Here is a 15,259-nt window from a genome sequence, read left to right as displayed (position 1 = left end):
ATGGGTGACTAATTCTGATGTAAGGGTTAACGATTTGTTCAGTCAAGTTGTGTCTATTTACTTAAAACGTAAGGTAAGCTTTCACAAAAACTATTACATCAAGAGGGGCATTTTCGATATGACGTCTAAGTCAGATTTTGGACATTTTGCACTAAACGTCCCAAATCCGAATAGGAAATATAGAGGCATATTTTCAAAGCACTTTGGGAGGCTAAGTTCCATAGGTTTCTATGGAACTTTGGGAGGCTAAGTGCTTTGAAAATAAGCCTCATAGCCATTTTCAAAACAGCAAAACATTTTTATTTTATTTTTTTCCAAAAATGGCCACATGCAAGATGTTTTTGTGCTCTGTGTGTTTATCTTTTTGGTCCATTTTCAGAAAAAAAAAGTCCAAGTGAAAAACACAGAAAATCAAGCCATTGGGATATAGGAGAAGCCAGCATTTTTAGTAGACTGGCCACGCAGACATTCCAGGAGAGCAACAGGGCACCCTAGGGTGCACTGCTGTGGACTTCATATAAAAGTTCCCAGGTACACATCTCACCATTGCTCCCTTATCTTGTCTGCTGAGCTCTCCAAAACCCACAGCCCCCAATTGCAGCATTCACAGCCCCAGGCCGGGAAGGAATCAATCACTGTGTAATGCTGACACACATGGTAATCATACCTAGGACATGACTAGAGGGATTTGGAAGGAGCCCTGGTACATGGCTTCCAACCCAGGATAGTCACTGCGAGGATTACATGAAGAATGTGGGTAGAGGGGAAAGATAAAATAGGAGAAAAATCCTTATGAATGAAGACTTAAGACAATAGATCCTGCTTCTGATTCCAACTGAACTTGATGTCCTAAAGTAGCTAAAGGAAACTACAAAGACAAAGAAAACAAAAAAATAAAAAGACGGCACACAAATTCCACCCCCTACCCCCCAATTCTATATACGGTGCCCAGATCTCCATGTTGTATATGCGCCCAAGATGCGTGCGCAAATTAATTGAGTAACGAGCCCTTAGTTATCAATAACTGGGTGCTAATAATGAATTATTGAAATTAAATAGCACTCATTAAAATGTGGACATGCACCTGGCTGAACACTATGCTATAAGGCATGGCATCTAACTTTACTAGCATGTAACTCAAAAGGGGAATGGCCATGGACGGGTCAGGAGTGTTCCAAAAAGCTGCATGTGTAGTTATAGAATACAGCCTCAGCACACCTAACTAGGGTGCCAACATTTACAGCAGGTTTCAGGAGGTGTAAGTCTGGCACCTAAAGTTAGGCATGGGAATTGGTGCTAAGCATGATTTTACGAAGGGCACATGCCAGGGGTGTAGCCAGACTTCGGCGGGAGGGGGTCCAGAGCCCGAGGTGAGGGGGCACATTTTAACCCCCCCCCCCCGGCGTTGCCGACCCCCCCTGCCACTTTTCACCCCCTCCCTGGTGCTGCCGCTGCCGCCCCTCCCCCATCCCTTTTGACCCCCTTCCCCAATACTCCCCTGCCACCGCCAGGTACCTTTGCCAGCCGAAGTCCCCTTCAGCGTCGGTCTCCGTGTCTGCTGCGTTTGCTGATCTGGATTCTGTTTCTGTGAGTCTTGACGTCCGTGCAGGACGTCAGGACTCACAGAAACAGAATCCAGATCAGCAACGTGCCGGAGACTGGCGCTGAAGAGGACTTTGGCTGGCAGGGGTTGGGGACCCCCGCCAGAAAAGGTACCTAGCGGTGCCGGCAGGGGAGGGTTGGCGGCGGCAGGAGGGGGGTTGAATGTGGCAGGGGAGGGTCGGTGGCGGGGGGTGAAATTAGGGGGGCCAGGGCTAAATCTGCTGGGGCCCATGCCCCTGTGGCCCCACCTAGCTACACCCCTGGCACATGCCCTCTACAGAAATCACACTTAGTGCCAATTTTTTCCAGTGTTGAATTTCAAGCTCCATTTATAGAATTCCCTCCAAAATCATACCTGAAAGAAAAGGCACCAAATAAAATCTAAACCTGCTTTCATGATCAATTTTGTTTGCCTGTGACTAGCGTGCAAGCTGTAATTTCATACTCTGATCAGTGTTTTGTATACAGAAAAATGAAAATCATAGAGCCATTCCCTGTACAGACAGCAACTTTGCAAGCGAACAGTGACAGGGGTGGTCAGAGCTCTTTAAGATTCCACAGATCTATGTATCCCTGACCACAAAGAATGACCTCTGGTATTTCCTGCCAAAACAGTCCATTTGTCTCACGGAACAACTAATCAATTCTAGAGCCCATCAATCATTCTTGGCTGTGCAATAGTTTGATCTAGCTCTCAGGGGAGGGGCAAGATAGCTACAAGAGTTAGCAGGATTACTTCCATTCTGTTATAAATACATAGCATCCTCCAACTGCCCAGCATTATGCGATAGCAGGTTGGGAGCAGAGGTGCAATAGTTTGGGAAACTTAAATAATAGGTTAGTTTATATCACTTTCCTCACATACACAATAAGGTCAAGTCAATATACAATACTAAAAATTTCCTTTGCACAGGATAGTCAGACTACAGAATGCAGGAAGTAGGAAGGTAAAGAGATGTAATACATAAGGAAGGCAGTTTTCAACTGCCACTCACCTAGGTAAAAGAGCTGGTGTAAAACAGAGCAACTTTAGCTTGGCTAAAAGCAGGTGCAGGGATTCACAACAAGTGTATATTTAGTGCATCAGCAAGTAGCACTACTGGGAACACGTGTAATTTGGGGAGGATAATAATGCATGCACGTAAATATCTGTTATTTTCCATGAAAAAGTACCCCAAGAAAACAGCAGGTGCAAATGTCTGTTGGTACTTTGTTTCCCAGGCAATTTTCAAAATGAAAATATGAATGTATTCACACTTTCAAAATTGGTGCAAAATCTAGAGGAAGCGGTCTGTGTGAAATTTGCCCCTTGCTTCAAAAATACCTGTTTTATTCCTCAGAACAGTGCCTCTCTGGGTTCACTAGCACATCCCGCCCAATACATAAACCACTAGAAGAATGCTAGTCATAAATGACAGTACATGAGAACTCAACGATTTTATTGTGCAGAACAACACGGAACATTCCCACACAAAAACATTTTTTAGTCTGTGTTTATGTCTGTATTGTGTGTGTCTTCTCCGTGTCCTGAATGATTAAAACCTGTGTGACCTGAGAGATCTTGACAGGAATTTCACCTGGAATCAGTTGGAATCTTGCACACTCTTAATGCCTTAAAAATACAGGTACGGCATTAAACACACAGGTTAATGCCTTAAAACACACAGCATTGAATTTCTATTATCTAATCCTTTCTGTGGTTACTCTGTTTATGTGATGGAAGATTTTCTGTAAAAAATCAAGTCACAAAACTACTGTGGATATTTCAAGATCTAATGTAATTTTCATTGCCAACACAACTGCTGCAAGTACTGTAAAAAATAAATCAAATGCAGTTTATCTGAACATCCCTATGTTGTATTCCGATAAAACATCAGCAAAACCCTTTTCGACTTCTCCTTGTCTCATACTTGGAAAGGTTATTACCTGGCATCTATACAGGGAAATATTGATTTTAAAACACTATAGACCTTAAAAGTTCTTTTCTGTTATTTATTACAAGCCAAGGTATAAGCCATACAGCAAAGGAAACAAAAAAAAAAAGCCCTTTCCCAAGTTAAATAAATCAATGAATAGAATCTTTTCTCTGGCAAAGGGCAGGGAAGATGATTCAGGAGAATGGGGGTTACATACCTAATTGTTTCTTCCTGGTACAAGCAGCTGACAACAGGTCCACCAAACCCAGTCTTCTGTTTCTCACCCTTCCTCTCTGCTATCTGAAAGACAAGAAAGGAACATTGCTGGTATAGACTGTGCTCCCATGGTGGACCTAAATGGTAGGGCAGATTGTCTGAAGACTGTCACAGGGGAGGGAGGAAGATAATTTTATAAGCGACTTAAGCGTGTAAAGCAGCACTTAATATGCTCAAGTCTGCTCTTACAAAATTGCTCTGGTGTATACACAAATAAAATAGCCTCTAGGAAAACAGAGCACCTACCTTTTATGCAATATATGCATAGGTGTTTTGCGGCCAAAGAATGATGGCATAGGGGTGGGATCAGCACAAGCGCCAAGTCTTATCATGCATATTCATAAGCAAATGGAGCGGGTGTACTTTGCTATAGTACATTTACTACATCAGAACAGTCACCAATGGTGCCTTCCTGTGGTAGGTTCAGTAATAATGCCATATTTCCATGTATTAAGACTGATGTCTTCCACAAGAAGCATCAATATCATTTTATTTATTTATTTGTTGCATTTGTATCCCACATTTTCCCACCTATTTGCAGGCTCAATGTGGCTTACAATATTCCACCCTGGCTATTACCATGGCTGAGTAGAGATACAATTAATAATAACACAAGAATATGAGTAAGATAGTGGAATAAAACATTGGGTATAACAAGGTTGATGATGAAATAACAATTAGAACAGTAATGTACTAAAGCTCAGGTGATGGGTCGTTATGATATGTTCTATTAAAGAGATAGGTCTTCAGTGATTTCCGAAAATAGATTAGGTCACTTATTTTTTTCACATCAAGTGGTAATGCATTCCAAAGCAACGTTCCTCTGAAAGAAAAACTGGATGAATGTATTAATTTATATTTTAGTCCTTTGCAGCTAGGGAAGTGTCTACTATGTCCCCAAATCTCTGATCATCTTTCTGAAAAACGGCAACCTTTATTACTACAATCTAGTCAGAATAGTATTGTGATTGTCTCTTGTGTGTTTCTGTACAGCCCTATGTATGCCTAATAGCACTACAGAAATGTTAAGCAATGATAGTAAAAAGTATTTGGCCAATATTCAATAAAGACAAAAAAAACCCCAGTTTTCAGCTAATGGGACCCTATGAAATTACTAAGAACGCTCTGGATTTTTTGCAGGCTACATTACCTTTTAATGTACCAATCTGAAAATTATACTAAGATGATTATATACATGAGCTTTCAACACCACACCCTTCATACTAAAAAAAAAACCCAGACTGATTTCAATGGTCACCATCATCACATAATGTACACCAAGGGCTAACAACTGATATCACAGCTAAGAAAGATTTTGGTTTCCTTTAGAACTGATGCAAGCTAACTTATTGGCTGTAGTCACGCCACTCCTCAAAAAACCATCACTAGATCCTACCTGTCCCTTCAACTACCGCCCCATCTCCCTCCTACCCTTCCTCTCCAAGACACTTGAGCGCGCAGTCCACAGCCGCTGCCTTGATTTTCTCTCCTCTCATGCCATCCTCGATCCGCTTCAATCCGGTTTTCGCCCTCTTCACTCGACAGAAACAGCACTCTCTAAAGTCTGTAATGACCTGTTCCTTGCCAAATCCAGAGGCCACTACTCCATCCTCATCCTCCTGGATCTATCCGCCGCTTTTGACACTGTCAATCATGACTTACTTCTTGCCACACTGTCCTCATTTGGGTTCCAGGGCTCTGTCCTCTCCTGGTTCTCCTCCTATCTCTCCCACCGCACCTTCAAAGTTCACTCTCATGGATCTTCCTCCACCCCCATCCCCTTATCTGTTGGTGTTCCCCAGGGATCGGTCCTTGGACCCCTTCTCTTCTCAATCTACACCTCTTCCCTGGGCTCCCTGATCTCATCTCATGGTTTCCAATATCATCTCTATGCTGATGACACCCAACTGTATCTCTCCACACCAGACATCACCGCGGAGACCCAGGCAAAGGTATCAGCCTGCTTATCCAACATTGCTGCCTGGATGTCCAACCGCCACCTGAAACTGAACATGTCCAAGACCGAGCTTATTGTCTTTCCACCAAAACCCACTTCTCCTCTTCCTCCACTTTCTATCTCAGTTGATAACACCCTCATCCTCCCCGTCTCATCTGCCCGCAACCTCGGAGTCATCTTTGACTCCTCTCTCTCCTTCTCTGCGCATATCCAGCAGATAGCCAAGACCTGTCGCTTCTTCCTCTTTAACATCAGCAAAATTCGCCCTTTCCTCTCTGAACACACCACCTGAACTCTCGTCCACGCTCTCATTACCTCTCGCTTGGACTACTGCAACTTACTCCTCACCGGCCTCCCACTTAGCCATCTATCCCCCCTTCAGTCTGTTCAGAACTCTGCTGCACGTCTCATATTCCACCAGAACCGATATACTCATATCACCCCTCTCCTCAGGTCACTTCACTGGCTTCCGATCAGATACCGCATTCAATTCAAGCTTCTCCTTCTTACCTACAAATGCACTCAGTCTGCTGCCCCTCACTATCTTTCTACCCTCATCTCCCCTTACGTTCCCGCCCGTAACCTCCGTTCACAGGATAAATCCCTCCTCTCAGTACCCTTCTCCACCACCGCCAACTCCAGGCTCCGCTCATTCTGCCTCGCCTCACCCTATGCTTGGAACAACCTTCCTGAACCCTTACGCCAAGCCCCCTCCCTGCCCGTCTTCAAGTCTTTGCTTAAAGCCCACCTCTTCAATGCTGCGTTCGGCACCTAACCCTTACCGTTCAGTGAATCCAGACTGCCCCAATTTGACTGCCCCTATCGGACCGACCGTTCACTTGTCTATTAGATTGTAAGCTCTTTGAGCAGGGACTGTCTCTCTTTGTTAAATTGTACAGCACTGCGTAACCCTAGTAGCGCTCTAGAAATGTTAAGTAGTAGTAGTAGTAGTAGTAGTATTGACAAAGATTGAGTAACTCCCCACTTTCCTGGGTAATGATTCTTTATTTCTCTTGTTTATTTACAGTTGAAGCTTTAAGTTAGGAACTAGCCACTGAAGCATTTTAATTTGTCACACATGATCCTCAAATCCCAGTCCCTCACCTTATGATAATTGCTTGGGCAGGGGATTGTACTGTTTAGTTTGGACAAACAAAAGCACCAGATGAAACATTTTGTCTCCTCTTCAGGGCCACCAAAGTTGTTTCTTCTGATGACACCTGGAAATTCTGATTTAGAAGCTATATACAGGCCGGTTGCATAAAATTAACAGAAATGAGAGGGACAATGCATGGGATAGGAAAGCAGTTCATTTCAATCAACAACCAGTGTAATAAAATGAAATTTGGCACCTGAGCCATCCTAAAACCTTGCTCATTTACATACATTTCCCTCATATCCTAATGAACAAATTTTAATAGTATGTGGACCTTTCCCATCCCCACAGTGTCTGCTAGCATTAAAAATGATTAAAAATATTCTCTTTATCAACATCTTATCTTTAAAAAAGGAAAGAAAACATTTGTCCCTTTATACATTTGACAAGTGGCAAGGCTGTTGTGCAAGACTTCCTCATGTTTGTGTCCATTAAAGAAACATACCAAATTTTGCACCCAACAGTTGTATCAGTAGGGACAAAGGCAGCTCCAACACTACCAACTGTTAGGTCTATAATATACAAAAACATCCACTATAAAAGGCTGGCCAGATGGCAAAGTGACAGAACTGCAAGCTGCCATGTGGAAGATCTGGATTCAATTCCAGAGCCAGGCTTCTGGTCTTCTAGCTATTGAGGCAGAGGGTGTTGCACAGCCAGGGTTCATAAACCATAAGAGAATCTGTCCTAATCACTGATCAACAGTAACATCTACTAGCTGATCTCAAACCTTTTATTGTTTAGACAGTCAATATTTTAGCATTGGATAAGTCCATTGCTGGAATTTCTGGAGTAAGCGCCCCTGTTGACATTGCAACTATAAACAATTAATCCCAAGTGTACCTTCCAGCCCTCGGTGGAGTAATGATGTTCAGACTTGTTGGTGCTTCAGCAGTACTAAGTGATGCAAATCAAGATGCTTGATGGAAGATTGAGCCCACCAGTCTCTTCTCTGGTGCATGGTGATGGTCTGTAAAGTTCGAAGAGGGGCGAGGTGTTGGCATCTGTGATGCCTGGTAACTGGGATGAACTGGAGGAATCACTGTAACTTAGATCAGTTCCTTATCTCTTGCTTATTGATACTCTAAAACAAATTTGCGATTCTTGTGGTGTTATATATGGTATCACTTGTCCTTGTAAACTATGGTATATAGGTGAAACCAAAAGAAAAATAAAACTCAGAATACCCCAGCATTTGAGTAACATCAGATTCCAGATTATGGATAGCCCTTTAGTCAATCATTGGGTTACAACTCAACATTTAGTAGAAGATCTGCAATATGTAGTCTTGATCCAAATTAGGAATGACTATGGGGGTGATGTGGAGAGACAGCTCATATTAAAGGAATAGGTTAATTTATCATTCAAATAATGTTGAGCCTAATAGGTTAAATAAGGAGACAGATTGGGTGTTACTAATGGCACTATATATAGCAGTGGGAAGTTAGTTCATTCCTGCACATGTGCGAGCGTCTTGGCTTTAGACACTGATGGTGGGCACCATTCGCTATCACTAACCAAAGGAAGAGACTGATCCAGGTATTAAATTTGAGATTTATAATTTTGTACATTGGGGTTATTTGAATATGTATGGCTATGTTTTATACTGTGTTATTCTTTTGCTTGTTGTAGTACCAATGAAACACAGCCTGTGTTGAGACCTGAACTGTTTTTATACAGAATATGGTGTGGATGAAGATTACTTGTGGTATTAAATTACTTTAAAGCAGTGGAAAGCTCTTCTAAATTTATTATCGGACTGAGATTTCAAGGCTGGGCACTTTTTGAGTGCAATGGATGTTTAATACACACAGATTGGTGGAACTTGGATAGATTTCATAGACTATCTATGTGGAAGAGAATATTTTGAAGAACTTCCTTGTCATATGGACAATCTGTATGAATATAACTGCTTAGGGGAGTGTTTCTAGTTTTTAAGAGGTTACATTATTTGGGATTATATTGTATAATAAAGTTTTGCTTTTAAGTAAGTAGAATTCAAGATGATATTGTATTAGATATGTGAAATGAGTGTACATAAAATTTGTATAGTAAACGAATTAGTCATGTGAATAATATTATTGCTTAACTATACAATAAACTTGCCTTGAGTTTAGCTAACCATCAAATTATCCCAACTGACTCTATACCATGCATCTTGTTCGCATCATATATCTGCTCTTGGTCCCTCTGCTATATGGTAAGCTGTTATTGTAGAAAATATTAAGCATATCTCTGCTGGTTGAATGTTCTAATGTATGCTTATTTGGTGTGATGTTAGTATTACACTAACATCTCTGGTATTTGAATTACAATGCTGTTAAATGTGTATATTTTTGATACTGTTTCACGGTAGTTTTATTTTATTAGGTTTCAATTTACTGTTTTTAAGTTTACCTCATTTATTGTATTTATGTTTATTCTTGGTTATTTTACTACTCTTATGCTGTTAACAAAACTGTAAAAGTTTTGCTAAACTGTACCTGCTGTATATCACCTAGGGTGAATCTCTTCATAAAGGCAGTTAATAAATCCCAATAAATAAGTAAACAAGCCACTCCTGGCTTGATTGTTTTTGCTAGTGGCCCACTATCTCATGCCAACAGATTACCCCAGTCCCTGGTAGAGATGTGCTTTCATTTAAGCTAAATAGGAAATTTCATGAATATTCCCCATTCTGTTTCCTTTTATTTTGCAAAGGAAAGGACAAAATATTTGAGTTTTTCATTTGATTTTCAATCTAGCAGCCAGCCCCGAGCCCTGTACCACTCTCCCCTCCACACCTTTCACTTTAAAAACACTCTCCCAATAACTACCTTGAAGAAGTCCGCAGAAAATAGTGTACGTGACTTGGCTATTGTTTTGCTAAAGCTCCAGCATAAGGCTCAAAACCAATAGGTAAGTCAGGAGTCATATTCAGGGAAATATTATGTGGACCTTTTACAAAGGCTCACTAGCGTTTTTAGCGCACGCTAAAAATAAGCATGCACTAAACGCTAGAGATACCCATATATTCCTATGGGGGTCTCTAGCATTTAGGGCACGCTAATTATTGGCGAACACTAAAAATGCTACCGTGACTTGGTAAAAGAGCCCCTATGTGATTGGTCAAGAAATCAATGTCACCTGTGCTGATAGTGCCACAATGATTAGGAATGCTGTGGTCATGCACACCAAACTGGAGACACTTGAAAATCGGGTTAGGAGGTTTAAATTATCTAAATCTTTCAAAAGAGCTCTCAATGGCTCTTGGTGAGATGTCAAAGAAGTATTTCTTAGAAGTTCTAAAAATACTATTGAATTAATTTCTCCCACCACTGAAGTCTACCATGAGTCAACGTACTGGTCTGTTGCGTGCTGCTGCTAGACTGACTGGACCCCAACTGATACTTTTTTGCCTTACGGAGAATCTTTTATGTTCAGAGAAAATGATTATTTTCAGACAAAAGTTTAGCAATGAAGGCCAGTAGAAAACAATTCCTTCCAAATGCACAAGGAGATTATAGCCATAGATACAGAATTGCTCTTACACGTTCTACACTAATGCAATTTAAACTTCCTGGTACCAGATATTTATTCAATGATCCAAAGCAACTGAGAATGTTTATTAATGAGTAAGCTCCTGCTTGAGTAGACGTCGACAGATAGTTGTTGGATGGCAACAGCAGAGGGTCAAGCTGGAATATATCTGGATAAGATTAGCTTTAATTCTGATAGTACTTGGTATCAGTCTATAGCTACAGCCACTTGCTATCTTGTTTAATATTTCTTTGGTTAAAGTGGCTCCTGGAATTGTGCACTGGATTTCCCTCATTACTGTGGGTTAAGTAGGCTGCATCAGAAAAGCTGAATTTCACTTTTCATTCCTTTAAACTCCCTATTACTCTATTTGCGTTGCCAAATTGTTCTTAAATTTTGTTTGTAAACATATACAGTATGAACTAGGATAGAGCTGTACTGAATACATTTTATGCTATTCGGCAATGACAAATACAAATACAGATCATTGGCAACAGCACGTTAAACAAGAAAAAAATTAAATCCCTAGTTTTTAAATTAATATTAGAAATGGTCGCTATTGTTCCTCACATGCTTAGGGAGTTGTTTGTTATTCTTCTATTATGCTTTATAATAACTTCACCATTATTCTTTATTTTTACCTTACAGCTAAGGAGAATTGTTCTTAGGAGATATGCAGGGGCATTTTCCAAAGAGAAGGGATCCCATCTTTCGACACAAATCGGGAGATGGGCGTCCTTCTCTCAGGGTCTCCCAAATCGGCATAATCGAAAGCCAATTTTGGGTGTCCGCAACTGCTTTCCGTCGCGGGGACAACCAAAGTTCCCGGGGGCGTGTCGGCAGTGTGCTTAACACATGGGCGTCCTCGGCCGATAATGGAAAAAAGAAGGGCGTCCCTGTCTAGCATTTGGCCAACTTTACTTGGTCCCTGTTTTTCACAACCAAGTCTCTAAAAGGTGCCCGAACTGACCAGATGACCACCGGAGGGAATCGGGGATGACCTCCCCTTACTCCCCCAGTGGTCACCAACCCCCTCCCACTCCCAAAAAATAATTAAAAAACTTTTTTCCAGCCTCTATGCCAGCCTCAAATGTCATACCAGCTCCATCACAGCAGTATGCAGGTCCCTGGATCAGTTTTTAGTGGGTGCAGTGCACTTCAGGCAGGTGGACTCAGGCCCATCCCCCCTACCTGTTACACTTTTGGTGGTAAATGTGAGCCCTCCAAAACCCACCAGAAACCCACTGTACCCAAATGTAGGTGCCCTCTTTCATCCCTAAGGGCTGTGGTAGTGGTGTACAGCTGTGGGAGTGGGTTTTGGGGGGCTCAGCACACAAGGTAAGGGAGCTGTGCACCTGGGAGTAATTTCTGAAGTCAACTGTAGTGCCCCCTAGGGTGTCCAGTTGGTGTCCTGGCATGTCAGGGGGACCAGTGCACTATGAATGCTAGCTCCTTCCATGACCAAATGGCTTGGATTTGGTCGTTTTTGATATGGGTGTCCTCGGTTTCCATTATCGGCAAAAACCAAGGTCGCGCATCTCTAAGGTCGACCTAAATGTTGAAATTTGTGTGTCCCCGACGGTATTATCGAAATGAAAGATGGACGCCCATCTTGTTTCGATAATACGGGATGCCCCGCCCCTTCGTGGCGCCGTCCTTAGAGATGGGTGCCCTTAGAGATGGTCGTCCCCGTTCGATTATCCCCCTCCTACTGAAATTCTGCTAAGTTTGATTTCAGAACACTAAATGTTCTATATTTTCATGGGAAAGGCCAGTTCTTTTTCAGAAAAAGTGGTCCCAATTATAATAAACAGCTTTTCACAAGATTCATTAAAGCTCATTGGAACAGAGATCATATGTAATACCTTATGTTAACTTTCATAAACCACTTTAAAACTTTATTGTATTAAATGACATATTAAGAGGTGTATTTTCAAAGCACTAGACTTATAAAGTTACGTGAAGGGACATGTTCGATATAACGTCTAAGTCGGACTATGGACATTTTGTGCTATATAAATGCTGCTATAAATAAATAAATGTCCCAAATCTGAATAGCAAATGTAACCATTTTTGAAAAAAGAAAAAACATCTATCTTTTTTTTTTTTCAAAAATACCATTTCGAACAAGGTTTTGTGCTTTGTCTGTTTATCTTTTTAGGCCATTTTTGAAAAACACACAAAATCAAGCCACTACGATGTAGGAGGGGTCGGTCAGCATTTTTAACAGACTGGTTCCCTAGACATCCCAGGAGAGTAATGGGGCACCCTAAGGAGCACTGCTGTTGAGTTCATAAGTGCTCCCAGGTACAAATCTCACATTGCTCCCTTATCTTGTCTGCTGAGCCTTCCAAAACCCACTACCCCCAACTGTACACCACTATAACAGCCCCTATGGGTGAAGGGGCACCTATATGTGGGTATAGTGGGTTTTTAGTGAGTTTTGGAGGGATTACAGTTTCCACCACAAGTGAAATAGGCAGGAGGAGGTATGGGTATGGGTCCTCCTGTCTACAGTTCAGAAGAATCCGCAACCAAGCGGAGAACTCGAACGCCCCATGGGAAAACACAAGTATAAGTGAGAGTGGGATGTTTGACCACGGGAATACAAATCCTGGACACAAGAATCTTAAAAAGTTTGTTTATTGATGAAAAGACTCGACACAACTGTTGTGTTTCGGCCGTCAGGACTGCATCAGGAGTCTATAAAACAGACATATGCAAATAAAGAAAAATTAAGTAAAAAAACATAAAACATATATGATTAAAAAAACCACAGTAAGCAATAACGTATGGTAAAAAACAACTAAAATGAAAAGATAAAATGTGGGAATAACATCCTTTGCTAAACATCAAAAAATGTTTTCACATATACAATGTTCTCATAAGGTGCTAATATTGCAAGAACAATGAATATAATAGAATACATATAAATAATGAATAGAATAGGGACTAAACATACAGAGCATATGAATGAAATAGTATATTGGAAGGATATGCTATAATGTGTATAGTTACGGGCAGTAAGCTTATAATGAAAACTGAAAAGATTTTTACATAAATACATATTTGCATGTACAATATTCCCATAAAATGCTAATGTTGCATGAAACATCTGTACAGTAAAATCTATATAAACACATGAATAAATAAATGAAATAGAGACTATATAAACACATGAATAAATAAATAAAATAGGGACTAGGCATACAGGACATGTGAATAAAGTTATGTATTAAAGGGATGACCTGTTATTGCTTACTTTGGTTTTTTATCATATATGTTTTATGTTTTTTTTACTTAATTTTTCTTTATTTGCATATGTAAGTTTTATAGACTCCTGATGCAGGCCTGACAGCCGAAACACAACAGTTGTGTTGAGTCTTTTCATCAATAAACAAACTTTTTAAGATTCTTGTCTCCAGGATTTGTATTCCCGTGGTCAAACATCCCACTCTCACTTATCCTCCTGTCTACAGTGCACTGTATCCACCACTAGGCTACTCCAGAGACCTGGCTATAACGTCTGAGGCTGTCATAGAGGCTGGTGAGTACTATATTTATTCACATTTTTGGGGGGTGATTGGGGGTCAGTGACCACTGGAGGAGTAAGTCTAAGTGCTTTGAAAATGAGCCCCTAAGTAATCAAATCACCAAATCAGTATCTGTGATGCTATAACAAAACGGCTGCTGCTATAAATTCAGTAATTATTATTATTAACATTTGTATAGCACTACCAGACGCACACAGCACTGAACACCTGACACAGAGAGACAGTCCCTGCTCGATAGAGCTTACAATCTAAAAATGGAGTCAGAAAAATAGCAACAAGATTTAAAAAAAAAAACCTAAAGAAAACAAAACCTCAAGTCCTTAATCATTGAACAAGTTTATTAATAAAACAAAAAATCCTATAGTGACCACATTTTACCTATGAAGGCTGCATCAGGGATCTTGTGCAGGTAAAACACATATGACCTTATGAAAGTGGTGTACTGGAACTTTTTTGAACATTAAATTAGTGTGTTGTACAGACCATTTTACTGGATACAGTTTTTCAAAGCTGTTCCACCCAGTGCGGTGGGGTGGAGGGTATGCCAGTGTAGAGCATTAGCACAGGTGCAGGCGGGTCTGAGCAGTGATGGGCTGGACCCTCTAGGTGGCTGCAGGGTTAACCCCAGGTGGGTGCTAGACGTGTCGTGACAGTTGTCTTCCAACAGAAATACAGAATGTTTAGCCAACTACACTACAACTAGAACCACAGCTCAGACACTATAAATTTTGGCAGGAATTACCAAAACATGTAATGCCTATTGGCCATTCTGGAAACTGGTTCAAACATAAAAAAACAAATTCCAAGTGCAGGCTGCATTTGTCTCAGGAAGACCTGGTTCTCGTGTGGTAGTTTTACACGAGAAGGAGTATTCCAGTCGGGAGACTGCTGCAAAAACTGCATGTCATGAGAGCCTTAAGAATCATACAAAAGCATAAAGAGACTGGCAGCATGAACTACTACTACTACTTATCATTTCTATAGCGCTACTAGACGTACGCTGCGCTGTACACTTGAACATGAACAGACAGTCCCTGCTCGACAGAGCTTACACTCTAATTAGGACCTTATGCCTGGAATAGACTTCCTGAGCCGGTCCATCAAGCTCCAAGGCCGTCTTCAAATCTAAGCTAAAAGCCCACATTTTTGATGCTGCTTTGAACGCCTAACCCTTGTTCAGAACCCTTATTTTATCATCCTCACTTTAATATTCCCTTATCTCTTGTTTGTCCTGTGAAGGATATGAATCAGCTAGGGTTCCAAGATAATTGCAGTTAAC

General features: G+C 41.1%; 1 protein-coding gene across 2 annotated transcripts in view; it reads right to left on the bottom strand.

Annotated features, from left to right (window-relative positions):
• The window catches only part of ACBD6 (acyl-CoA binding domain containing 6), a 255,828-nt gene that overhangs the window by 150,768 nt on the left and 89,801 nt on the right, over positions 1-15,259 (bottom strand). The window contains exon 4 of one of the 2 annotated variants that reach the window (XM_030206058.1): positions 3,736-3,814. In XM_030206058.1, the coding sequence (XP_030061918.1) occupies positions 3,736-3,814 (79 nt within the window). Of the gene's footprint in view, positions 1-3,735; positions 3,819-15,259 lie in introns of both variants that reach the window. The other variant, XM_030206059.1, reaches the window with a different exon arrangement.

This window comes from Microcaecilia unicolor, chromosome 6 (assembly GCF_901765095.1).
Source record: "Microcaecilia unicolor chromosome 6, aMicUni1.1, whole genome shotgun sequence".
Taxonomy (NCBI): domain Eukaryota; kingdom Metazoa; phylum Chordata; class Amphibia; order Gymnophiona; family Siphonopidae; genus Microcaecilia; species Microcaecilia unicolor.
This window is presented reverse-complemented; position numbering and strand designations above follow the sequence as displayed.